Genomic DNA, 27,403 nt, shown 5'->3' with positions numbered 1-27,403 from the left:
CAGGGTTTCTCTGTAGCTTTGGAACCTGTCCTGGAACTAGCTCTTGTCGACCAAGTTGGCCTCAAACTCACAGAGATCCACCTGTTTCTGCCTCCCCAAGTGCTGGGATTAAAGGCATGCGCCACCACCGCCCAGCTGATAACTTTTATAGTTATCAGGAGTCTGGTTTCAAGTATCAAACTGGGTGAAATTGCCTGTGTACCACTAACCAAATATTCTAACTTCAGTTTAATTTTTGAAAATTCTAAAGATCTTCAATCATAAGGTAATCCCATTAGACTGACTTTCCTGTCCTAATATTGTCTTTTCAAAAAGAAATTTATATTCTTTAAAGAATCACAGTATTTAGAGACAGATGTGTGTTACTCTCTGTGGTTCAATACACTACAAAAACTATTCCTAAAAAGGGTATTGACGTTTTATACTATAAAATGTCTAATACAATGTGGGGGGAAAAGCTGACTAAGTACCGACATTTTCTTTGTTTTATGCATGTGATAATATTTACTAGAACAAATCAAATTATATTAAAAATAAAATATAAAGCAGGATGGAATGTGCCTGTAATCCCAACACTCAGGGAGGTAGAAGCAGATGCTTATGGTCCTCTGGCTACACTGTGAGTTCAAAGTCAGCCTAGGATATAATGAGATCTCAAAAAATGGAGGGTGGTGGTATAGAAATTATAATAGCCACGTACACCAAGGCTTCTCATGGTGTTATACAATGCTTGATTTTCTGTTGCCACCTGCTTCCCTGGGTGGAAAAAAGAGTCCTTTACCAATTACTCCCAGAAAACGGGCTGCACTCTGAACAGAGAAATCAGGCACCATACGTGGGAGGCACAGAGAGAGAAAGTCTGAGGTTCAGCTCATCGGGCAGAAGGAAGGAGGCAGCTGCTGCTTCCGCATCCAAATGGCTGCACACACGTCAGGACTCCTGGGCCACTTCTTTTGTTCTGGGGGACACAGGTGCATACCTGAAAGCCTGGCCAGGGACTGGAGAGGCATCCAATTAGTGTGTATACCATGGTCACAGGAAGGATAGGGACACCCCGGCTTCACAGCTAACAAGGACAGATCACACTATCCCTGCAGTGTGATCAGGCTAATTTAAAAGAACCCAAACCACTGGTATAGCTGTGGGAAAACAATGGAAGCCATGCTATTGTTTACTCCGAGGGGGTTGCCCTTTACCCTCTTATAGGCTTATGTGATACTCTTATTTACTGTGTGTGTGTGTGGGGGGGGGTCCTTTACCCTCTTATAGGCTTGATGTGACTACAAAGGACGTGCTCATGCTTCTTACAAAGCTGCGTATGGTTGGCTCCACACCTCTTTGCTGTGACATCCATTTTAGCTTAGGCTCCTGAAAACTATGTTCCATAGAGAGATGGTGTCTACGCACTCAGAGATGTTGTGTCACATTTGTGACGTCCTGGGTTCTAACTCCCTCCATTAGAAAGATAACGAACAAATTAAGTTAATTAATTCTACAATCTACTCTACCCAATTATAGCCAAGAAGCAGTTCTTGTCTTAGAAATCCTTCTACTGTCTGGCACTTCACATCCTTTCCCTATCCTTCAATTGCCAGCATCATTCGAAAGGCCAAATATAGTGATTTGTTAATGGTTAAGAACTGGAATCTGATGCCCATACTGCATGCATAGCTGCATGACTTTGGAACTACACACTTAACTCGCAAGGACTCTTGTTTTCCTGCCTATAAGAAGGGGACAGCAGTGTCTTGTGTTCAGAGTGGCCAGAGGTAATTAAGAGAATCCATACAAGGGGCCGAGGCCATGGTTCTCAACCTGTCAAATGACCCTTTCACAGGGGTCACATATCAGGCATCCTGCATATCAGTTACACCACACTTCATAACAGTAGCAAAATTACAGTTATGAAATAACAACGCAGTTATAGTCCGGGGTCACCACAACATGAACTGTATCGAAGGGTCATGGCATTAGGACTGGGAGCTGTTCCTTGCACATGGCAAGCACTGAATCCAGACAGCAGCCATGATGGTCATCGTTGTTACCATGTGTCAAACAGTGCTAGGTTGGCATGGAAACATTAAACAGCACATTTCAAGATTGGGGCTTCACGAAATGAGCCAGACAGATGCCTCACCCTTCGCCTGCATTTCTAGTTTCTGTGGCAATTCCAAGGACAAATGGATTAATTCACTGCACTCTACAGTGATTTTTTTGATTTATTAAAATATTTATTACCTGACTGCATTCAGATTTCTCAGACCTGCAGACAGGAGTGCTTGTTCATAAGGTGGAATAACAGTGGCGCAGAGCAGGGCAGAGCACCCTGTGTCTCCAAGACACACGTGGTAAGGCTCAAGCAGAGCCTTGCATGGGAAAAGCATCCCCCACAGATATCCACAACACGGGCTTCCTCATCTGAACATCAAGTGTTGTATTTGGACACATGTGTGTCCACATATATGCACACAAATATCTATGAATATGAAAGAGGTGTCTATATCATTAAGCAGGTGCCTGTGTGGTTGGAGTGGGAGGCAGAAAGATGGGGGGACTGGCAGTTTTCATCCAATGCATGTGTTGCTTGCATCTTCTATATGAGACTTGACTTGTATTTTACTTCACATTTAAAAAGGAAAAATGAGAACTGGTGTCTTTTCATTTAAGACAGGATAATCATCTTCCTATGTATCAAATTTCATTGAAAAAGCATTCTCAGTTAGACTTCTCATTTGAAAACACAGAAAAGGTGTGACAGAAACTCCAAGCAGACTGGGAGGATTTGGTCATTATCAACAACGCTTCATTTAAACAAAGCTCACGCTGTCATACTCTGATGCACACCAAGTCTGGAGTTAAGCAACATGGGGAGGCATTTGGGGACAGACGGAAAAGCAATGTTTCTTTGTCTCTTACCATGATTTTAATTGAAACAGCATGTTTGTTTTAAATCTATAAATGGTTTTTTAACTGCTATGAGGGTTCTTAGGAAAGAGACCTTAGGGGAAAGTGTTTCTGTACTCTATGCTGGCAATTGTGCCCTAGCTGTCCCCAGAGTGCCACCCACCACGACGTCTCCAGGTGCTGCCCATCTGTGCGTTCTTTAAGGTCACTACTAAAGGTGTGCTAATGTTCATTTAAAAAAAGATAAACCCAGGGGATAGACAGGTGGCTCTGTGGTTAAGAGCACTTGCTGCTCTTGCAGAGGGACTTGGTTGAGGTCCCAGCACCTACCCAGCAACTCACAACTGTCTGTAATGCCGGTTCCAGGGGATCTGATGTCTTCTTCTGGGCTCTAAGAGCTCTTGCGTTCACATGATTCACATATATACCCTCAGGCACATATGCATACGCATAAAGTTAATAAATATTTAAAAATAAACCCAAGACCCACAAAATTTACCAATATTTAAGAAAAATCTCTAAAATTTAAAGAAGTGAGAAAATTGTTCATAAACTTAAAGTTGGAAGGTTTTTCTAGGCAAACCACGTGATCTGGAAGTCAGCAGGGGATGCAGATGGACAAGAATTGGATATAATATAAAATTTCCCTCCAAAAATAACACCATGGCAATTGTTAACATATAAATAACAAACCTCAAGGAAAAAAGGAACAATAATATATAATAAAGTCTAGGCTTCTTGACATAGTAAGTATTTATTAATCATAAAAATGACAACATAACAGAAAATAAGTAACACAATACATTGACAATTAACATAAAATTTAAATGACAAAAATGTAAACCTTACTTTTCATTAAGGAAATGAAAATTATAAAATAAGATTGACAAATAACATTTCTAATAACACACACAAGTATTTGATCAGGGCTGGGTAACTAGGCACAGTTGCAGATTGTTGGCAAAAGTGTTACCTTGTTTTTAAAGACCAATTAGAAATAAGTTCATAAATTTTGCTATTTATTTTGCGTGTGTGTGTGTGTGTGTGTGTGTGTGTGTGTGTCTGCCTGTCTGTCTGTCTTGTCTATTGTGAGATTCAACCCAGGGATTTAAGGTTATTAACAAAAGCACTACTCTTAGTTTTCTGAAGTGAAATCTTAGGAGGCAGCCCAAGGCAACTTGTGATTCTTCCATCTAAGCCTCAAAGCGATAGGATTATAGGTATCCCTGCAAACTCAGCTCACTTTATCAAACTGGAGTGCATGAACATGCATTACCTGAGACTTATCTTCTCCGTGCCTGTTTGCAGGTTCCTGTCTTGTGCACAGCCATGCCTGCAGGACCTAGGCCAGCTCCCTTGTGTCAAGCATCCCTGCTTTGCATTTATGCGCAAAAGGTCACATTCTCTGACATTTTCATTTGACCAGAAGACTAAACTCCTTTATGAAGTGATAGTGACCAAAACACCACATACCCGTCCAGAGAAATTCTTCACTGGTCTCTGCTTACCAGCAAAATAAATCTTTCCAAGAATTCATGGGGAAATGTCAGCAAGTACATGGTTGTCTGTGCCTGTGTGTAAACTGCCACACATGTAATAATAACACACACATAAAATCCACGCATGACAATAATGAAATAATGGCTAGAAAGGTAGGAAGAAACTATTATGCTACTTCTGGAAGACAGAGTGTGTCCGAGGTGTTTAGAGTAAGGAAATTACTTTCACTTACAGATCTTTTTATGCAGAGAAAACTAGATGATTTTAAATCATGCATAGAAAAGAGACACAGATACTGTGTGTCCATATGGCAATGGGCCAGCTATTCTAAAGAGAGCTAAACCCCACAATTAACTAGTGGAGAAAATTCAGATAACACAAAACATACTCTGTGTCCTTGAGTGGGAAGACAAGAAACTATCTAATATCAGTTCTCAAGGCTATGCATAAATGTTATCTATCCCAATTAAAATCTCAAATCCTTTCTTTTGATTCTAGACTCCCCCAAATTTCAGAGTTCATTTTGGAGACTAAACATTTAAGAACAGACACTAACGCTGTTAAGAAGCAGACTAGCTGTTTGTGATAAGTTTTTATAGCCAGTTATAAAAACCAAGAAGGTAATTTTCTGAGCATGTGATACATACATTAAGTCTCAGCACCTGGGAGGTGGAGGCAGATGGATCTCTGTGGGTTTGAGGCCAGCCTGGTCTACTTAGTGAGTCTCAGGCCAGCCAGGTCTCTATAAAATGAGACCCTATCTCTAAAAATAAGAGAATAAGAAACTAGCAAATGGCCAGACACAAAATTGGGACAGAATAAAAAGCCCCGAAGTAGATCAATGTGTCCAACTGTTCATACATGTAAGTGTTCTGGGAGGGTAGATACTGGATGCATGTTGGCCATACACCATACATACACCATTTTCCTCATTGGTGCACCAAAGACGAGGAAGGATGGCTCATTTTGACTCACAGTCTGAGGCTGCAATCCATTATGGTGGGAGAAGCATGATGGTAGAAGTCAGAGACTGCTCGTTACTTAGCAACCAGAAAGCAGAGAGAGGTAAATTCTGATGCTCAGGTCAGTCCCCTTTTTAAAATACAACCTGCAACCCTAACCCATGGAATGGTTCACTCACATCTAGGACTGGACTTCCCTTCTCAACGAGCCTAATCCAGAAAATCCCCTCATGGATAAAAAAACGTAAATTTGTCTTAAAGAAGATTCTAAGCCTTGTGACATTGACAATACTGATCGTCACAGCTCCTGACTTCGTGCTGGTGAATTACCTCTGGAATCTTACTGAATTCAGTTAGTTGTAGAAATAATAAGCGTGACTAGTTACAAAGCAAATCACAAAGCCGCGTGGGTATTAGAGCATATGCAATTACACTACATATAGATATAGCTGTAATATGTACTTGTGGTGTGTATGGGAAAGTCTGAGAAGAAACTGTAAATGATTGATAAAATTGTAAATGAGTTTTGTTGTTTTCTATCTCAACAGGAGAAAAATGGGTCTACTTTTCTCATATATAGATTTCTATGTCGTTTAATACCCTATGAAGAATGGGGGGTGGGAACACCACATATAATAGGAAAGGGAAGTTAAGTGGGGGAGAGATAGGCACAGTGCAAAGTCAGATCATATTAACAGAAGACCATGACTCCAGTGACAGAGCTCTCGCTATTATGCACGTAGCCCCTAAGCCAGATGACTGGCTTCTGTGTGCCTGGGCAGAGGGACACTTTGGATCCCCTCTAAGTGAAACAGATGGCGGTGCTTCTGCAGCATCATCTAGCCAGAGATACCTGCTAGAGGGGGCATCAGTGCGGCCCTCTGTGTGCACGTGATGCTCCTCTCATTCATCAGAGGGACCCAACTCTCCTCTTCTTCCTCCCAGTGCTTGATGTTCTGAAACAGGGGCAGTCTGAGATTAACATCAAGGCTTGGGAGGGACAGCACTTCAACCCCAGAGACTGTGTGTAAGCCTTCACTTTTAGCTGGGCTGCCAGGCACTGCCACTTCTCCGTGCCCCAGGCACTTAGGCCCCCACAGTGCTTTGCCTAGGAAAATAAGAATCCCAAATAAAATTGCCTAAGCCCCTGTAAATGGCTAGCTTACACCATGTCTGCTGGATGAAGTACTTAGAACAAGGTGATGCCAAGCTATGGAAGCAGGATGGCAAGTCCCCACTGTCAATAAAGGTGGAGCCCAGGCTATATGGGTTCTTTGTAACCATGGGGACACAGCACCTGCAGAGGATGGTGCTGTGAATATCACAGCAGAGAAAATCCAGCCCATGATTCCTAGAACACAGTTCAGAGTACGCTCCAACAGTTAGTTTCTGTATCTCAGCAAGTTCTTTAGCAACGAAGCTGTGCCAGTTATCCTCCGTGAGCCCAAACACACACAAGCAAACACACTGTGCTGGCTATTTTTTTTTTTTAATGTCAGATTGACACAAGCTAGAATTATCTCAGTTATCTGAGAGAAGGAAACCTCGATTAAGAAATTGCTTCCATAAAATTGGGCTATAGGTAAGCCCGTAGGGCATTTTCTTAATTAGTGATTGATGTTGGAGGGACCAGAGTATTGTGTGGGTGGTGCCACCCCTGGGCTGGTGGTCCTCGGTCTGTAAGAAGACAGGATAAGCAAGCCATGAGGAACAAGCCTGTAAGCAGTACCCCTCCATGACCTCTGCATCAGCTCCTACTTCTGGGTTCTTGATTTGTTTGAGTTCCTGCTTTGGCTTCTCTCAGTGGACTGAGATTCAGGATATATCTGCCAAATAAACTCGGTCTTCCCTGAATTTCTTTTAGTCATGGGTGTTTCATCACACAATAGCAATTCTAACTAAGATGCATATTCATACACACATGTACACGCATGCACGCACACACATATGCACAGGCATAGTCAACAGACATACTCTTACACACACAGAGGCACACAATATACACTCATACACACACAAGAGAGAGAGGAAGAGAGAGAAAGAGAGAGAGCCAAAACTAACTGTAATAAGGGTGTGTCTGTAATCCCATCACTTGGGAGGCAGATGTGGGAACATTTTCAAAACTTTGAGGCTATCCCAGTCTATATAATGAATTCCAGGCCAGCCATAGCTACCTTGGTGAGATCCTGCCTCAAAAAAGTGTGTGTGGAGGGGGATAATTTACAAGAGTATGTTTTAAGGAAGAGAATCCATAGAAGTGAATCAATGTGACTGAAATTCATCAAGCAACTAAAAAGCTAATGAATTAACACATCTTTGAGACTTGAAGAACACAGTACAATTATCCCTTAAATGTCTTCCTGTAACATCCGTGCCTCTGACCTTTGCAGAAAGTTTGCCTTGCGCTACTCACCAGCTGGCAGCCTTCTAGGGAGCTGACGAGCTGGGCATTCTGGCAGGAGAGGATGGAGCCAGCGAGGTTGAGCATCACACACACCGCAGAGAGCAGCATGAAGAAGGTGATCTGGAAGCAAACCAAACACAAATTGATTACCCGCTCGGCGAGGCTTGGAGGGAAAATGACTTGGTTTTCCAAACACTTTGGCTTGACGAAGTAATTACACGAACAATATTTATATGTTTTAAAGGAGAATGGGATTGTTTCTCAAGATGGCAGCTTCGCGTTACCCTAAATAGCAAAAGTGAAAACTCTGAAAAGCCGTAGCAAGTTACCACGCATTTATTTGGAACTTACGATGTAAATTTTAGAACCTAAACCCGAAAATACTATGCATTCCAGACGCTCAATAGGGACATGCCAGAACTTATTAAACGAAATCGAGGAAAGGAGTATATTGATTAGAAGGATGTTAAATTGATTTTGTTTAGTTTTTGGAGTAGAAAATTTTGTACACGTGCAAAAGAGAAGCGGATAAAGAGGCCCTGGGTACTCATCACCCATCTTCAATAATCAACCAGCTCAGGCCAGCTGTTCTTCACTGCTCTCCATGGGATATTCTGCCACAAATGGGATTCATACAGCCACGCCTTAAATGTTTCAGGGTGTAGTTCTAAAGAATTGTGAGCCATTTTTAAAAATATTACTGAAGTACTGTTGTCATGATTATTAAAACTGAACATTCAATAGTATCAAATTCTAGAATGTTCATCTCGCCTCACTTGTCTATTTTCCAAACTTTGAATCAGGTACCCAGGATATAGTCAAGGTTCATAAGGTATGACAGCTATGAAATCTTCCCTTCTTTTCCCTTCCTTCCTTCCTTTCCTCTCCACTCCTCTTCCCTCCTTCCCTCTCTCCTTCTCTCTCTTTCCCTCCTCTCCCCCCTCCTCCCTTCCCTCCTCTCCCCTCTTCTCCCCTCCAGATAGGGTCACACTACACATCCCATTCCAGCCTCAAACTCACAGTCCTCCTCCCCCTGCCTCCCAAATGCTGGGACAATTCTAAATCCACGAGTCTCCACGTTCAAACTTACCGAGGAAACGAATTCATTAGCGCTACAGAGTGGATAGCCAGGCCACCTCTTCAAGAGTAATCTAAGCTAATATGATCCAAAGCAGAGAGAATGTACCAGAAAAACTTGTAAAGACTTTGAGGCAGGTGAGAAATACTAGTTCCCAACGGTTCCTAGTGCGCCCTTCCGGGCTACTTTGCCCTTCATCGTCATTATGCCGGTTTAAACCATTCCGAGGTACAGAAAAGGACATTAGTGCAACTGACTCTTGGCGATGCAAATGTAACGGAATTCTGTCTGACGAAATGGAACTAACTGTCACCCGTGGCTACCAGGAACTTTCCCATCTACTTCTAATTATAGTTCAGGATTACTGACAGCCCACAGGTCTGCAGTGTTTGAGTTTCTACTAGAAATGTCTGAAAAATGTCCCAATGCCCTCTTGAAATAATAAGTTTTTAATCATCTTTGGCCCATGTTTATCGTGATGTTTAAAGTTGGTTCTTGAGTGTTCTGCAATGATAACTAATGAGTTGGTTTGATTTGGTGTGTGTGTGTGTGTGTGTGTGTGTGTGTGTGTGTGTGGTGTAGCATTAGGAACCGAGGATCTAAACTCAGCGTGTGTGTGTGTGTGTGTGTGTATGTAGTATATCATTAGGAACCGAGGATCTAAATTCTGGGTGCGTGCGTGTGTGTGTGTGTTTGTGTGTGTGGTGTATCATTAGGAACCGAGGATCTAAACTCAGTGTGTGTGTGTGTTTGTTTGTGTGTGTGTGTGTGTGTGGTGTAGTGTATCATTAGGGACTATGGATCCAAGCTCAACCAACACGTTTCATCACTACACACTCAAGTTGACCCCTGGACCCTTCGGGTTTACTTGGAAGTTTATGAGCTTCAACGTCTTTCTTGCTCCTTGGTTCTTGGGGGTTCCAGGACCATCTTACACACTTCCTGCCTCAGATATGGAACAGTGTGTGCCTTTCAATGGAAACAAGATTTAGAGGTCACGACTTTTGTGCTCAAGTTGTTCTTCTCTCTTTAGGTGATCATTATTTTCAACTTTCCAGTTGGCAGACTCGCCATGAGTTTATACTGACATTTCTGAATCACAATGGAAGATATGCGGTTTTAACTTAACCCATCCATTCTTGGTCTGCAACTTCTTCCAACCATGGCAGAATGTATTCAACATAATTGTGATTAACTGCACAGCACCATAAACAGCCTCAGAATAGCAATGCCCTTCCAAACACAGAAACACACCATGGAGATGATTTAAAATGAAGATCTCTTTGTCACTTTAGGATGCATTCTACCAGGAACAGTTAAAAGTATGGCCTTGTTTTTCGTTGTGAGCCTAGCCTTTAACGGCTGAGCCATCTCTCCAGCCTGGTCTACAAGAGCTAGTTCCGGGACAGGCACCAAAGCTACAGAGAAACCCTGTCTTGAATTGAAAAACCAGAAAAAAAAAAAAAAGTATGGCCTTGTAAACCCCATATGTTCTCTTCTGTGTAGTTTCTCACTGTTCAGCTATTGTTTGTAAGAATGCAATTCTGATTTCCATAGTAATTGACAGAGACGAGGGGATAGCTACATCCCTGGGACACTGGGCAGGTAGTAAACACTGTTAAGATAACTCTTAGTGTCAATCATCAGTTAGGTTTATATTGTAAGTGCTCGTTCTGATGTTCATTTCCTATAAATAATAAAGGAAGTGTAGACTGGTCAATTTGACACTACTTTGTAGGTGCTAAGACTCTCCCCTGCCTCTCTGGCTTCCCTAACAAAAGGGCTGTCAGTCAAACAGTCAGCCACCCCACCCTTATGCTCACATTGACCATTTTTTTTTAATTTATTTATTTATTGAGGATTTCTGCCTCCTCCCCGCCACCGCCTCCCATTTCCCTCCCCCTCCCCCGATTAAGTCCCTCTCCCTCATCAGCTTGAAGAGCCATCACTTCCCACATTGACCATTTTGAACACTCCAGGGACACTCTGAAGAAACTACAGAGACCATAGCTGCCTTCTCTATCTATCTCCTGAAGATACAGCCCAGTCAGGAGTGTTTCAAATAAACGACGCTCAACTTTCTGCTATCATAAGTCTTGGTGAACTCTAGATAGCTTATTTTCCCCAGGCCAGAGGAGGAACACTTCTCCTGGTGGTCCAATAGGATTATTGTGACTGGTACAAAAGAGACAACACTGTGGATTGGTGGAAACACCAAACCTTATTCCTGTGACAAGTTTGCTATGATTAGTACACAGGTCTTCCCTCTGACTGTCCTGTCAGGTTATTTTGCTGATTGGTGAGTAGCTGGGGACATCTTCCTGCTGCTCTTCTAATATTAGGCCCAGTAAAGACTTCTCTTTTGGCCTACTTTAAGTGGAGTGTGCTGAGCCAGGAACACAGGGGAAGAAACAGTGAAGAAAGCAACAACAGAAACAGTGGTGGTGAGGGCAGAGGCAATGGACAGCACCAGCAGTCATAGTGGGCACCAGGTTTAGCCAGTGGCTAGTTGTTTGGTTTCTGGAGAAGGGGCGGAGCTGAGCAGGTTGCATATCATATCCCAGAAGTGGCAGGCTAGCTACCTACTTCACAGCCAAAGAAGAGGCGGGGCAGAGCGATTAGCAGGCCCCGCTGCAGAAGCATAAGAGTGCCTGGCTGCACTGACAGCTGCAGAAGATGCAGAGCTGCAGGACAGTGGCAGCAGCTAAGAGCAGTTGCAAACCTCTCCTGAGTGGCAGCAGCTCTGCTGGCAGGCACAGCGACAAGATGCAGTAAACAGAGAGCAATCGTAGCAGGGACAGAGGGGTGAAAGGGTTGGAAGCTGAGGCCAAAGGACAGAAGGCTGGAAAGGGAGAAGATGAAATACAGGCCCTGATGTCAGAAGAGTCCCAGAGAGCTGTGAAGACTTCCAATAAGTCTATCAAGAGCTGAGAAATTCTACTACTTGTGGCCTGTCCAGAAGTTGTGCCAATGGTTGCTAGCAAGGGCAGAGAGATCCATATACCTGCAGCTACCAAAGTGCTAACTAACACTTGTAGAGAAAAAGCCCCACTACCTGAGGCCTGCACAAGATGTTAACACTAGAGGGCGCCACTTGCTGTTGCTGTAGTGATGTCCTCAAAACCCTAAGGATTCAAACACTGCCCAAGCCCAGCACAGAAAGGACTCCCCTCACCCCCGCCCCAGACTTTCTATCTGGATAGAGTTAGCCAGTGAACTGGCACTGAATGTTGATTCAAGCGTCTCAACTGTCAACAAAAATTTCCAAAGCACAGGAAGAAGTAGCAAGGTATGGATAGTCACAGGAAAAGAAGCCACAGAAAACCTCTTGAGACAGCTCAGACAGGGCAATTTAGTTGAAATACTCTTAATGAACAGTCTTCACTATTCTGAAATTGCTGCAGGAAACCTTGGGCACAGAACTAAAGGAAATCAGGAAAATGACAGATAAGGAGAACCGAATGTCAACACAGGGGATACAGAAGGGAAAGAGACAGAAACTGCAGGTAGAAAGTGATATGGCTGAATGCAGACGCAAGGACTCTGGCTGCAGACTTCAGCTGTTGTAAGAAGCAGGGAGTGCAAAGCAGGAAAGCAGAGACCAACCTGCTGAGGAGGAAGAGAAGAGAGATGGGTAAAGAGAAGCTAAGCAACTTACAGAAACTACCAACTAACAGCGGGGGCACCCAACTGATCACAGTTTTAGGGGAAGCAGAGAAGGTCAGAGCAAACCTGAAGGACGGACTCATGGCTAAAATGTCCTGGTATCTGATGAAGACATATAGTAGTATGTTGTGATTACCTCAGAGTCTCCAGAGACACAGGGAACCACAACTGAACTCACTATAACCAAGATAGCACAGGCCAAAGATGGGGAGAAAAGCCTGGAAGTAGCAAGGTGCAACTCTTTACTAAAGAAGTAAAATTGAGTAAGACTGTTCTTTGGACATAAAAAGTGCATAATGTTCCAATAAAGACAGTTCATGGAAACAGGCAACTATTATCACACCACATAAACACACACACTCAAACACCCACCACACAGACACCACATAAATACATACCACATTCTCTCTCTCTCTCTCTCTCTCACACACACACACACACACACACACACAAACCACATAAAAGTAAACCTTAGGATGGGCAGGAGATGCATTCACAAGGAGATGCTTGTGATACATTCACAAGCGATTAATCAGAAACCAAAATCCTAGCAGAGAGTAAAAAGTGCAACCCCATCTCGGTTCCCAGTGAATTCTCCTGAGCACTTTAAGAGTTAGTAACAATCCCAGTTTTTCCAAACTTGGAGGAGACTCTGGAGCACTTCTTGTCATGCAAGGCTGCCATCATAAAACTAAACCTGGCAAAGAAAACTACAGATACAAAAGTACCTAAGGAGATAGAAAATCCTTGAAAAATATTGAAAGATTGCAGTATGAAGTCCACACTCTGGTCAAAGTGGAGCAAAGCAAGAAATCAACAGAAGACAAATGACAATGGTCTCTGCCATGGCCTAGGGGGAATCTGCTTTAGAATAGCAAGAAAGTCAGATAAGCGACATAAATGCCAGAAAGACATCCCAGCATCCAGCAAACACAGGGGTCATTTGTCCCGCTGTGAGAATTCTTATCTTCAGAGACACATCTAAAATATGTACAAGTAGCTGGACAGTGGTGGTGTTTGCCTTAATCCCAGCAGTCAGAGAAGCAGAGGAAGGTGGAGCTCTGTGAGCTTGAGGCCAGCCTGGTCTACAGAGTGAGTTCCAGGACAGATCAAGCTACATGGAGAAACCCTGTCTTTGAAAACAAGAAAAATAAGTAAAAATGTACAGATGGTATATAGAGACGAGGATAGAGACACAGTTGGAACAAAATTACTGGAGAAGCCAGGTGATTACATTGCTTTTCTACTTTAACATGTATAGAATTTCCCAAATAAAAGGTTTTAAAGACATACTTGGATCCTCCCTGCCTCATAGGCCACATACTGGTAATCTCAGAACATTGGGTGCTCAGGAAACAGAACTGAGTGCGAGGCCAGCCTGAACAGGCTGTTGCCATTGGATTTATGCATGTGTGTGTGCCTGCGTACACCCATGTGCATGTGTGTTGAATGAAGTTATGTCACCTGGAGTGATAAGGCTTTCTCTAAGTGCCATAGACTGACTAACTGCCCCCCCCCCATCTGTGCCGAACCTTCCCTTGAGGGGTTTGCTGGTCAAGGGAGTCAGAGAGACTCCATATTTATGCTACTGCCATTGCCCTTGGCTGCTTGAACTAGATTTGACCTAGAAGCCTTCTCCCTAAAGACTATGAAGACTAGTGTCCACAGGACCGAAAGGAGAACAGCCAAGGGAGAAAAGCAGTAAATAGCCCATCCAACTGTAAAACCTATGAACCAGATTAATTCCCAGCATAGCAAGATATCCCCAAGGGTGCAATCGTGGCAGTCACTATCTTGGGGATAACTAAGAGTTGTCTAATTGAACTTAATAAGATAATTGAACCCAGTAGGATAAGAGCGAAGCCATACTTGATACTATAAAGCCAGCCAACAACTTCTGGCTGGTGAAGATGAAAACCCCAGGCAAGAATTACTCCTGCTCCTTTCTTAAATCATCATAGTTCCTGACTGCATTCTAAACCCTTACCCTCAGCACACAGATAAGCGCAGCCCTCAGCCCTCATCAACGCCGTTTCTTTCGGCACCAGGTGGAGACCACAGGAATCTACAGTGGATCAGAACGCAGAGAATAGCTCAACACTGGGTGCTCAACCTCTATCCACACATCTACAACACAGCCACTACACCCAGGCCTCAGGGGACAGCACAGGAGAGAGGGCAGAAAGAGTGCAAAAGCCAGGGGACCGGGATGTCTGCCGTGAGATGGTTCCTCTATGGATGACGGGGAGGCTGCACCCATGAAATCTTAACAACATGACTGCCTAAACAAGTCCCCAACATGACAATACCAGTTGGCACACCAATGCAGATGGGGGAAACTCACAGGCCTCACTCCTAGATGAAGAACTGCAGGATATTAAATGATGACGAAGAGAGGGAGAATTAATTTCCTTCAGGGATGAAGTCCCAAATTGATTATCTAATCCGATTGGTCAGTCCAATGTTCTCAGCAGGCTGCACTTACATAAACAGTGTGTGTGGGGGGGTGGGGACAGGAGGAATTAGAGTGGGCATGGGGAGGGGTAGAAATGATGTCAATATAGACTCACATATCAAATTCTCAAAAATAAAAAAAAATACCTTCATAATTAAGATTAACGAGAACTTTACAAAGCATAGTACAAAATACAGGGATTACAATGCTAACAATTAAGACACATGAAAGCCAGATATGTATGGAAAAACAAAAGCCCGGATGGTATTGGCAACTGGATTCAGCAGTGAACTGATATGCTAAGGCTACAAAAATCTCCTGAAAATCATGCACAGAAAGAACACTTGATGTTTACAATCTGATGCTCAGATTGGAGAGTAACAGGGGGGCAGAAGCTAGCGTCACAGTGAGATATAAATGACAGACCCACTACAGGGCTGTGAAGGCCGAGTGCTCACAAGGGCTTCAGACTGTGGGATGACTGGCAAAGACAAAATAAAAACTGTCTAGATGCTTGATATGCACCCGAGAGCCATTTGGTAAATATCACTGGTAATTGTTGGCTTCTGGCTTGGATTCCTGAGGTAGCACACCTATGCCGGCCAAAGTAGAATGCTGGGAGGAGCCTGTCCAGCAGTTAGGGGGTGTTACTCTCCCATCATGAAAGGAAACAAACACGAATGAATCAGATCATGCATCTACCCTGATAAACTCCAAAAACAGTTGGTTGAAAACAGCCGTGATTAAGGACACAGGACACTTACATAAGCTGTGAAAGTCCACAAAAAGAAACCATGTATTCTCATGAAAATGCACGCACAACAAGTAAAGTTATAAAAACATATAATGGCTTGCTATGCACCCCAGGAATCTGGTAAGAAAGAAAAGATGTAAGAGCTTATCTACCCTCTCACGTAGCACCGCATCTGGAGTAAACCAATCAGAGTCAACTGTGAAGATCTCAGAAAACTGGGATACCATTATTTTATGACAGTTTTTACCAGAGACTATGGGTACAGATGACAGCATACGCACAACACACCTAAAAGCTGACTCAGAAAGGTCAGGGGGCCAGTAGGCAGAGGTAATTCATACGCTGATATAAAATGCTTACCAAGAAAAGAGGGACTTAAAGAAAACCTAAACCCTGTTTTAAAATCTCTAATCTGCTCACACTGCTTTTGTCAATTTGACATAAGCCAGGGCCATCTGGGAAGAGGGACCCTCAGTGGAGAAAATGCTGCCATCAGATTGGCCTGTGGGGCATTTTCTTGATTTCTGATTGACTGGGGAAGGCCCAGCTCTCTGTGGGCAATGCTATCCACAGGCAGGTGGTTCTGAGCTGTATAAGCAGGCTGAGCAAGCCAGTGAGCATTTCTGGCCTCCGGGTCCCTGCAGATTCCCCTCAGTGATGGACTACAGCTATGGAATAAACGTTCCTCCCCAAGCTGCCGAGGTCACAGTATCCACCACAGCAGTAGAAAGCCAACTAGGACACTATTACCAACACAAATCAACTCTCGGGAGCCCTTCTCACTCCTCCACACCTCGTAAGTACCACAAATTAACCTCCAGTTCAAGGGTGATGAAAGTCACCTGCCCTCCCCTGTGCCCTTGGGAAGTATCTGCCTCCTTCGATGAACCTAGAACAACTCTCCTCAGAACACCTGTGCTCACTGCACGTGTCTAGTGTTTGGCTGAAATCTATTAAAAACTCCAAGGGGCCTGTCTCTTCTGGCTCATCTATAGCAACATAGAATTGTTTTCTCCAGTTGAGATGAGACTTCAAAACTCACCCCAAGGAACCAGCCTGACCTTTAATTCAAACTGAGTAGGTCAGATGACCTCCAATTCCATCCTGTCACTGTGCTGTGCCACAACTCGCAAAGCCCAGGGGATCTTGTGGTTGTCCTGTTCACACTGGCCTGTCTGGGCTGCCCTCACCAGACATCACACTGAGCTCTTAAAAGAACGATTCAAATATGCTAAAGAAAATGGGAAGAACTTCCGAGCCCCAGAACTTGTGACCGTTCTTCTAGGAGTGACCCAGCATGACCTGAAGAACAAAAAGAAGCTCAAAATCAAGAGTAAAAATAGGGTATAAAGTGACTCAGTTCACACAGGCCCTTTGCTGAGGTTTACACTAACTTCCATATCTATTCACGACAATGGCATTCTCGATATGGGATTTGGCCCATTTCATAGATACACAAGCTAAATCCTTGGGGTGGGACTGGGATTTGCATACTGGCAGTGTGATTCCCAACAGGCCTGGTTAGTCACTGTGACAATGTTTTATAAACCTGAGACCTACAACTTGCTCCAATATACACTCATGCACTTCTACAACCGTTGGCCTTAGAATCGTAGTCAACAACGTTCAGAATCAGACACTTCCTTAAGAGTCACAATTTCTAACAGAGAAACAACAAAAATGATGATGAACTGACTCAAAAGCACAGTATTTATTATAAACAGAAAAAAAACCTTAAATGGCATCCATTGGGTAACAGTAATAATTATGAATATAAAAATATCAGAGAACACATCAGATAGGTTGTTTGGAACCAAAGACAGTGCTCATATCCATACAAAATATGTATTTTTAAAGTTTTGTAGACATGAGGCAAAACCAACTGTATTTCTATTTGCGATTTCAAAAAGACTCTTTCTCCCTCCCACCCATGAACGAGAATAATAAGAGATAATAGCTACTTTACTGCCTTATCTTCTAGGAAAGCATCGAAGCAATTTACCTAAGTGTTCAACTTATATGTTTGACGTCATAAAATTTCCCAGAAACGCTTTAAACAACAGACAATAAAGATTTTTCCCATCTCTTCGGCAATGAAAGATTAAAGCCCCAAACCATAATAAAACATCAAAACCCTGCACAACATCCTAAGGCTACATGATATTTACACTCTGCAGAATCAAGCTTCCTCCAACCCCCTTGCCCTGTTCTTTTCTCCTGGGTTTCGGGAGTTCCTCAGACTGCACCTCAAGAGTTCAAGGGGAGTGGTGGGAGCACTAGCTGCAGGTCTGGCCCTATTCTCCTCATCCGCCAAGGCCTCGCAGTATTGTGTGGGCCAGTCTTTGGGGTCCTGATTATGGACTTTGGCCACGAACTTAAGAACTTTCATCTTGCTGGTTTCCAGGTTGGTTCGCGGGCCCCACTGAAGCTCATAGTCCACAGGATCGGTATGGGGGATCCTCCGGTACTCCAGGTAACGCTGCCGCACGAAGTCTTCAGTAATGAGTTTTTTTGGGTCACCAAAAATTAAATGCTTCTTAGTGGGGTACACCCCGAGCCGCCGCAGAAAGTCCCAGACCTCGGTCTCGGTGATGGTGTTACCTTTCATGAAGATGAGCCCCAAGACTATCATGAGCAGGCCCGTGGTGGGTGTGCCCTGGTCGCCCCTCACTTCGGCGTCCTCCTCCACCGGCTCCAGCATGTTGATGAGGATGTAGGTGTGGCTCTTGGGCTCCAGCTCCACCAGCTTGTACCCGAACACGTATTGGAGGCGCTCGGCGGCCAGATTCAGCATGTGGGGGTACACGTCCCGGTAGTCACCCATCACGTGCTTCAAGATGTCGGCGCGCTTGATAGGGATCTTCTTCTGGTCCTTGATCAGCAGAAACTGCACCAGGTCAGCCACCTTCAGATCCAGCTGCTTCTGGGTGCGCTGCAGGGAGGAGCAGGAGCCCTGGGACGAGCCGCCCGTACCGCGGGATGTGCTGGGAGCCTCCTCGCCAGCGTCTTCCGACTCCCGCTCCCTATCGGTCTGCGTGCTGGGCCGGCCGCGGCCCCTGGGCTTCTGCAACATGTCACCGGACCGGGGAGAGCTGACGGCGTCCACCTCGCAGTAACGGCCAGAAGCCTGTGCGCAGCGCGCCCGTTAAGGTTCAGGGCGGAAGAGCGGCGCACGCGTGACGTCAGGTCGTCTGCGCGCTGCGTGCCGGAGGCGGAGCGGTGCGACCGGGAGTCGGCCTGAGGGGGGCGGGGCATCCGGACGACTACCGCGCATGCGGAAGGTCTTGGCCTTGGCTCTCCATCCCCGGTTTTAATGAGTATCGAATGGTGTTTATGAAATCATATAAATAGAAAACAAGAACCAAACTCCTCGGCAAATGTACGGGCTGGATTCTAGGGCACACCGGTTTTGGCGCGCTTCATAGTTTTTAAATTAGAAATTTGTATATGGAGCACAAAGGATAAATGTTTGGGGTACTGTGGGGAGGGGTTAAATGAAGTTTAGAGAAAGACCTGGGAAACAGAATAAAACCGTTCATTTGTGTACCAAATGAGGACATGAAAGACCCAGAGGACTCCGTTTGCGTGCCTTTCCTAAGCACAGTCCTACCCCCAGGCCTGTTACTTTCTGTGCAATCCCTTGGAGTAGGTCTGTAGGGAAATAATTCTCTAAAGTAACATTTCTCCCACTATTTCCAGACCCAATTCTCTTCATTAAACTTCACCCATATGAGTATGAGAAAATACATCGAAGAATTGCCAAAAATGTGTTTTATCTTGGTATGTGAGCTGACCTTCTGGAAGACGTGTTTGAGAAAACTGCCTTGGACATCTATCCATAATTTTAGCAGAAACGTGATGTTAGAGGAATGCTACCCTGAGAGACACTTGCTCTCTCCAGAGGATATCATTTAATTTATGTTACCAGTGATTGGGAGTAGCGATAATGTGGATCTCTTGATTTTCTTTCTTAATACATAAGCTTTAAAGTCGCAATAAGAGAGAAGAGCTAGCATCCCTTACAATTTGCAATGTGTGCGGTTTGTAGATGGTTTAAATTGCGCAACTCTAATAGACAAAATGAGCCATTTCATTAACTCAAACCATCAGCAGTCTGTTGCCATTGCTGCTACAGATCTTAGCAAATGTGTTTCTTCTCCATTTACTGACAAGGAAACTGAGCTTTCCTGTCTTTTTTAAAGCTACAAAGAAAATAGGTAAATCTGTTCAAAGAACGAACTCAAATTGATTTCCTCTTTAATGCAAATATATTCAGAGGAAACCAATTTGGATCACATTATCTGAATAATAACATCAAAACATGGTCTTATTAAAATTTCATTAAATGTAAGCAGCATAAAATCTTTGTTTATAATTCAATATGAAAATGCAGAATGATAATGGGACCTGCAAGGCAAATATAAAATTCCATTCCATATTGTGATGCAAGTATTCGGAAACCTAGTGAGCTGTGAGCAAGGAACTTTCTGTTCCACACAGGATCCAACAAGACATTATCAGGCATGGGTGTCAGTTTCAGAGGCTGCCATGGTCAGAATGTGTCCTCCGAAGCTCACATGTTGGAAATGCAATCCCCAATGTAACAGCACAGTTGCTTATTGGGTGAATGAATGCCATATTCTCTGTAATGGGCCAAGAGTGAGTCTATTTTGCCATTGTAGTCTCTCGCCATCTCATGATATAGTGACTTTCAACAGATGTGGCTACCTGCCCTTGACCTCCCACCCTCCAAAGCCATGACTGACATACAACCCTGCTGTTTCCAAATTATTCACTCTACAGTATTATTTTACAGCTACACAAAAATGGATTAAGATCAACTAAATAAAGCATCACACCGTGACATCCTCTTTTATTTACAGTGAGTCGTTCATCTGCTCCAGTTCCCCTGCAAATTGAAATCTGTATTTAAGTTCATAGTAGCCTCCTGCAATCTAAAATTCTGCAAAAGGTCCTTCCAGCAGGATCTGTTGTGCCTTAAGCCAAATAATTCCAGCAGCCAAGAGATAAGGGAGAAGTGGGAAATAGGATGGGAGCTGTTGTCAGCAATCAAGCTGCTTGCGGGTATTTTCCGTGTTAATTTCTTCCCAAAGCACCGCGGAGTTTCAGCAGTCGGGCTAGCACCCAGGACTAGAAACTTCAGCATCTTTTAACAGCACTCCCACACAGACAACAGATGATCATGATTCAAAACACATGAAGAAAGACCCCAGTTTTCAGTCTTAAAACACCTTTCTTCATACTGTCCAGAAAGGCAGTGAGAAAACATGGACATGGAACAAGGTTACTAAAGTGGAGATTAGAATTTGCAATGAGAAAGTCCATCTCAAATAGGCCATGGAGGCCGTGGAGGCTTGGGCAGAACTATGACAGTAATGATACCGATAATGGCAAATGCCAGCAGCTAATGCCTTTACAAAGGTAACTGGAGCTGGGAGATGGTGGCACACAGCCTTTAATCCCAACAGAGGGAGGCGGGTCTTTGTGAGTTCGAGTCCAGCCTGGTTGACAAGAGCTAGTTCCAGGACAGGCTCCAAAGCTACAGAGAAACCCTATCTCGAAAAACCAAGAAACAAACAAACAAACAAACAAAGGTAAGTGCAAATACTGCTTCTTTAGTCCCACAACAACCCTGTGATGCATTTGATTACTTTCACTCACAGAGAAGCGAATGTGCAAAGTGTAGACATGGTGACATTGGAGAAAAAAAGCTTTGGCATCAGGGAATTCAGACTACACACTTGAAAAAGCTACTGACACTCCAAATCTCACCTTCCAGACCAACAATATGATACCATTAATCCTGGATTCAAGGAATTAGCTGAGCTGTGTTTGCTAAGTCCCTAGCACAGGGTCTAGCAGGGTGTTTACTTACCGTTCATTTCCTTCCAGAGGGGTTATGCGAATGATAATTTTGAGGATGCTACAAAGTTGTGCATGTGTAAAAGATGAGAAATCTTACTCTCTTAGGATCCTTGTCGGACCACAGAATTAAATTCATGAGATAGGATTTTAATTTAATTTGATTTTTGTAATCCTGGGGGTCAAATCTGGGGCCTCACATACATTAGGCAAATGTCCTACCACTGAGCTATACCCACAGACCTTAAGACCCATTAATTAGAGGAAAGCACACACACCTTTAATCAAAGTGTTATGAGACACCATTGCTTTTTTAGTGAAACAAAGTTTCAAAGAAGTGGTGAGACCTGGATGTTTTTGTATTTGAACAAAGAGCAATAATTGTGGAAATGTAACTCAATTTTGTAGGCAGGCTAAAGGAATGTAGTTAGCAAAGGCTGTCCAGAGATTTCTTGGCCATGACCCAGTAATGTTTCTTTTCTCTCTGTGCATAGGCACCCTGCCCTTGGACATTTTTAATCTCCTGTTTTAAGGAGGAGAGAAGCTGAGTCTGCTCTTCTCGTATCTGCTGTTTTCCAAGTGTTTTAGCTCAAAGTAACCCTCATGCCAAAGTGGTGGATTTGAGGTGACATATTCTGCGAACCTGAGCTAGAAAGGTGTTCATCTCAGAGGAGCATGTGCACATAGAAAAACCAGGAACATGTCGCTGTGTCTTTAAGGCGGTACACTTTGAGAAATAGAAAGGCTGAGTTTTGTTTGCTTGTTTGGAAGATAAATGAAAATTATCTCCCGGGTGAAGCCCCACTCTCCAGTGACATAATGCTCTGCCCATTATGTGGCTCAAATTTTTTAGCAAATTCAATGTGATTGACAAGTGGTAAGTGCAGCTCTCTGTGGAAGCCTCGAAGTCACCAAGACAAACGATTAAAACGGGAAAAGAACTTTTCAGATGCCTTGCATTAGTGACCTTTTTGCATTTATCATCAGACCCCCCAAACACAGGGGGCAAAATAAAAATTCTTGGAGGCAAACCCCACACTAGCTGAGATTTCAAAAGCACCAAGCCAGGCTACACAGCACGCTTTAAACCATCTCTAAGTAATTAAATGCTTTCTTCCATCTCCTTGGCAGCGAACGCCCGCCAACAAGCTCTCATCATCTTCATTATCTACTAGAGGCTCCTCTCCATTCACTGATATTTCTCATAGAAGCAAAAAAAGATTTGAAATCCCCTGACAGCAACACGGTGCTAAAAGCAGGCGAGGACCTCCGGGGAAGACAGGGAATGATGTAAGCATGCAGTGAGCATGCAGGAATGGCTTCCCTGCCTTTTCGATGTGGAGGGCGGGGGATGGGACAGCATGCAGCAGGTGTGTGAAGGAGCTGCCCTTGGTGTTAGATAACAACCACGGCAATCAAGACACCTTAAAAGTTTCAGTACAGTTCTTCACCTTGGTTCACTGTGTCTACTCATCCCTAACAAGATCCTTCAGGCTGATTCCCCCATGGCCAACCGCATAGAACATTTTGGTCCTCGTAAAAGTTGATCAAGCCTAGCAGAGCTTTCCTTGGCTGGGGAGATAGCGCCTTCCTACTACCACAGCCACTTGGCACAGAGCCTCTGTTTGAACTCTCTTTTCAAGAAATAGAAACTCACAGTTACCAAGGGCCTTGATTAAAAGCATTAAGATGTACTGAGTTACGATCTCAAACAGGAATAAGACTTGATTTGTTTGCTTGGTTTCTTCCTCCCACTGAAATTTTTCCCCCTTTGGAAATTGCCGCTTCCACCTCTAGGAGACCTTTATACTACTCTTTCTTGCATCGTTGGCACACGTGATTGGGGTCAAACATGGTGATTATGGCATTCAACCAGCATCTTTCAAGGGGCACTCAGATGGGTCCTCTTCCCTGTGCTACCAAGCTGAAGGGCAACATATACCTCGCTGTAGTTTGTCCAAAAATAAAATAAAATAATAAAAAAAGAACAACCAACCTCTCCCTCATGGTGATGCCAACTCAGAAGATATCGAAAAGGTGGAGAAATAGTTTAAATCCTGCCATCTGAATCTCCGTGTCCTGAGTTTAAGGTGAGACTCCTGCAGATAACTGGAACCTGGGCATCTTTCACCTAATCTGCTTTGAGCTGTTCTCTGGCCCCTGAAACTGAATAAGTTTTAGCTAAGTCTGCAGGTACACCAAATGTCCAGGGGAAAAAGAATGAAGGGGGCAGGAGACCCTGGTGCACAGGGACAGGAATGGGGGTAGAGAAGGTGGACATCTCCCCTGAAGACCTCTTAATACCATGGGAAGATACTGAATACAATCTCACACAGAATTCTGTGGCTGGGGAATTTGCTTATATTTTATTGTTAGGAATACAGATGTGGGAGGCAGGCAATGAAGGGCCACACTTGTATGTGCTTTCTAGCCACTTCCCCCTGGAGCTTCAGACAGCTTGGAGGATACCGTCAAAAGTCACTTAATGACAGAATCTTGGCAGGTGATTTGTCATTGGGTAGATATAGGTGGTGTAATCTTATAGGACCACCATGGCATCTGAGGCCCACAGTTGACTGAAATGTTTTATCGTGTGATACAGGGCTCCACTTTAACCTACCTGCTACTCCAGATTATTCGTGTTTTGACCCAAAGCATTTCTCCACAGGCCCCAGCATGCAAGAAACAGGGCCTCATTGTTTTAAAGCACATTTTGGCCTGCAGTAGAACTGTACTCACAAGGCAGGGGCACCAAAGAGAACTGTCAAGGCTAACAGTGCAGAGAGTTTTTATGAAAACCGTATACATTGAGGTGGAAAAATAAAAGTCAGCAGAAAGAAATAGATAAAATGTCACAAGTATGAATAAACATCCATAAAAAAATAAAAATAATAAAAACTATCCAAGGCATACAGGAGGATCCTGTGTATACATGGCTATTGGTCCCCAAGGAGGCGGCTACAAACAGAAGTAGATGGAACAGGAATCCTGCAACATGGAAATTTTCCACAGCCCATGTCTCTGGTTCCACATCCTTTCTGGCCCTCTCCTTTTGACTAGCAAGCTGAATGGAGTCTTTTGGAACTAGAGTGAAATAATCAGGGCTCATGGGTTCTCGAAGGCCTGCAGAGGCAGAAACAAGCAAAGCCTCACCCCCGAGAACTTGGGTGCTGGTTGTGAAACCAGCTAGCACAGATCTGTTAAGGGCTTATCTGTGCTCTAGTATAAATTTGTACGTTTAAGTTCTATTCTTGGTGCCCTAGACTATAACGATATTTGGAGGTCTATTTAACTTAAATGTACTAAGCTAAAATGGGGCACTTAGGGTGAGTCCTCAACAGGTAGGACGGGTGCCCTTACCAAAGGAGAGAGATCAGAACATGCCCAAAAGAAAAAGCCGTGGACTGGAGAGCTGGCTCAGAGGTTAAGAGCAGTGCCTGCTCTTCCAAAGGTCCTGAGTTCAATTCCCAGCAACCACATGGTGGCTCACAACCATCTGTAATGAGGTTTGGTGCCCTCTTCTGGCCAGCAGGCATACACACAGACAGAACATTGTATACATAATAAATAAATAAATATTTAAAAAAAAAAGAAAAAGAAAAAGCCGTAAGACATCAGAGTGAGGAGTGGACATTTCACATGCTAAGCAGTGTAAAGATCAAGAGAGAGCAAACCTTCATCTTTGATTTGTGGCCTCCAGATATATGAGAAATATATTTCTAGTGTAAACCAACAGCCTGCAGTGTTGCGTTACAGTAGCTATAGCCAATCAATGAACAGATAGAGCCAGGGAACAGAGTTGAGGGTCCAGGGATAAACTCTCACCTTTGTAATCAATGTTCAGAAGGAGCTAAAAAAAAAATCCAATAGATTAACAACAAATGATACTAGCCATACTGGACAGTGCATAGCAAAGAGAATTTTGACCTTGACCTTATGCTACTCACAAAACAGGGCAAAGTGGGTCAGTCAGCCCCACGCCAATTAGAGCTGGCACTATAGAACTATAGACTGAAAGAAGTAAGTTTGTGTGACCTTGACATGAGAAGCAACCTTTTAGATACAAGACCCAAAGCAGAGCTGATAAGCGAGAAGACCGAAAAGACTGGGCCCGGAGGTGCAGGCTGTAAGGCCAGTGACATAGAATGTACCTCATCAAGGGTATGTCTTGTGGTGTGATGGAAATTCCAGAAATTTAGAACATGGAGCAATAGCTGTAAATATGCTAAACGAACTCCAAAATAGTACTTCCGGCAGGTATAGTTTATGGTGTATTAACGGTAACTCAATCGGCCTTATTTTAAAAAACAACAAGTTAAGGCTAAACCAAAAGTCTCTAATAAGCCTAGTGAGATGAAACAGGATAACAAACCAGCATTGAGAACCACCAAGTAGATCAGGTCATGTGCCCAGACTTTCTGCATTAACAACGATGAAAAAAATTTACATGATAAAAATCAATCAAAATTCAATGAAGGACAGTCTCCTGTGGGAATAATGATTTCAATCACAATCAACAAGCATGCCTATTTACATTTTAGATTAACTCTAAAATAGGCATCTTTAAAATATGCTGCACTGTTTAAGAAAAGTGATTTTGTTTGAGTTTTTGCCACCAACTTCCTGTGGGTTCAGGCAGAAAATCTCAAACTGGTTAGGTATTAGCCTTTCCCCATAGAAAGGAGGGTCTGGGCAGGTAATACGCCTCAGTTTTAAAGCACATTACTCTATGAAAGAATTCAAAATGAAAACCCATAGATGTGTAGTGGAAGAAATTAAAAGCCATTCAAGTTAACACTTAACTATTAGCTGTGTGTGTGTGTGTGTGTGTGTGTGTGTGTGTGCCAGCGCCTGTGCACCCATGAGAGTTTATGTGTATCACATCTATGCAAGTGCCTATGGACTGGAGTTACAGGCAATTGTAATTTGGTTTTAGAAACTGAACCTGAATCTTCCGCAAGAACAGAAGATGTCTTAACCACCGAGACATCTCTCCAGCCCACCTAATTCCCTGTTCCTTGGGGAATTCACTGAAGGTGTCGGGTGAGCTATAATGAGTTTCCTATCTTGGTTCTATCTTCATTTGAGTGCTAACACTGTGACTTCTAGAACAAAGAGATATTTCCCCTTAGAACTACCCAGGAAGCAGACTTCAATAAGAACGGTGACAGTCCTTGAGGAACTGGAAATGGGAGCTCTGAATGCCCCCTGGTTTAAAAGCCATGCACACCAGCAGGCTTTGTGGTTCCCATCCACTAGTCCAGCCTTAGCACAGATTCTAGAGAAAGGGAAACATGAAGGGTAGGTGGCAGACTGAGTTATGGACACAGTGTGGGCCAGTGCTTCCCAGGTGGGGTTTAGCCACTGCTAAGAAACCACCTGATACCTGGGGGAAAAATCCCCCCCCCCCATTGGAATCAACCTATCGGGCTGGCGAGATGGCTCAGCAGTTAAGAGCACTGGCTGCTCTTGCAGAGGACCTACGTCCAATTCCTAGTACTCACATGGTGGCTCACAACCATCTCTAATGGGATATAATGATGCCCTCTGTTGGCAGACAGAACACTCATACCTTAAAAAAATACAATAACAAATAAAATTTTCAAAAGAATCATCCTATATTGGGAAATGTGCTTCAAAGCAACCTGGGAATTTTGCGTGTGCCTGATTCAGGGACCTAAGATGGTACCTCTGACCTTGCAGCAGGTGCCTCAGGTGCCTTTCAATCTCCCCTCCTCCCCCAGCTCCTCTCTCTCTCTCTCTCTCTCTCTCTCTCTCTCTCTCTCTCTCTCTCTCT

General features: G+C 43.8%; 2 protein-coding genes across 2 annotated transcripts in view; both read right to left on the bottom strand.

The window, feature by feature from the left end:
• Fam189a1 (family with sequence similarity 189 member A1) overlaps window positions 1-27,403 on the bottom strand; it is a 401,267-nt gene that overhangs the window by 100,169 nt on the left and 273,695 nt on the right. Inside the window, exon 3 of the mRNA XM_026784306.1 lies at window positions 7,780-7,890. Within this exon, the coding sequence (XP_026640107.1) occupies window positions 7,780-7,890 (111 nt within the window). The remainder of the gene's footprint in view (window positions 1-7,779; window positions 7,891-27,403) is intronic.
• Window positions 17,419-18,898, bottom strand: Nsmce3 (NSE3 homolog, SMC5-SMC6 complex component). The gene has a single exon (XM_005357800.3). It carries the CDS (start codon window positions 18,794-18,796, stop codon window positions 17,903-17,905), a length of 894 nt encoding a protein of 297 aa, XP_005357857.1. The 5' UTR covers window positions 18,797-18,898; the 3' UTR covers window positions 17,419-17,902.

The sequence above is a fragment of the Microtus ochrogaster genome, chromosome 22, assembly GCF_000317375.1.
Source record: "Microtus ochrogaster isolate Prairie Vole_2 chromosome 22, MicOch1.0, whole genome shotgun sequence".
Classification (NCBI taxonomy): Eukaryota; Metazoa; Chordata; class Mammalia; order Rodentia; family Cricetidae; genus Microtus; species Microtus ochrogaster.
This window is presented reverse-complemented; position numbering and strand designations above follow the sequence as displayed.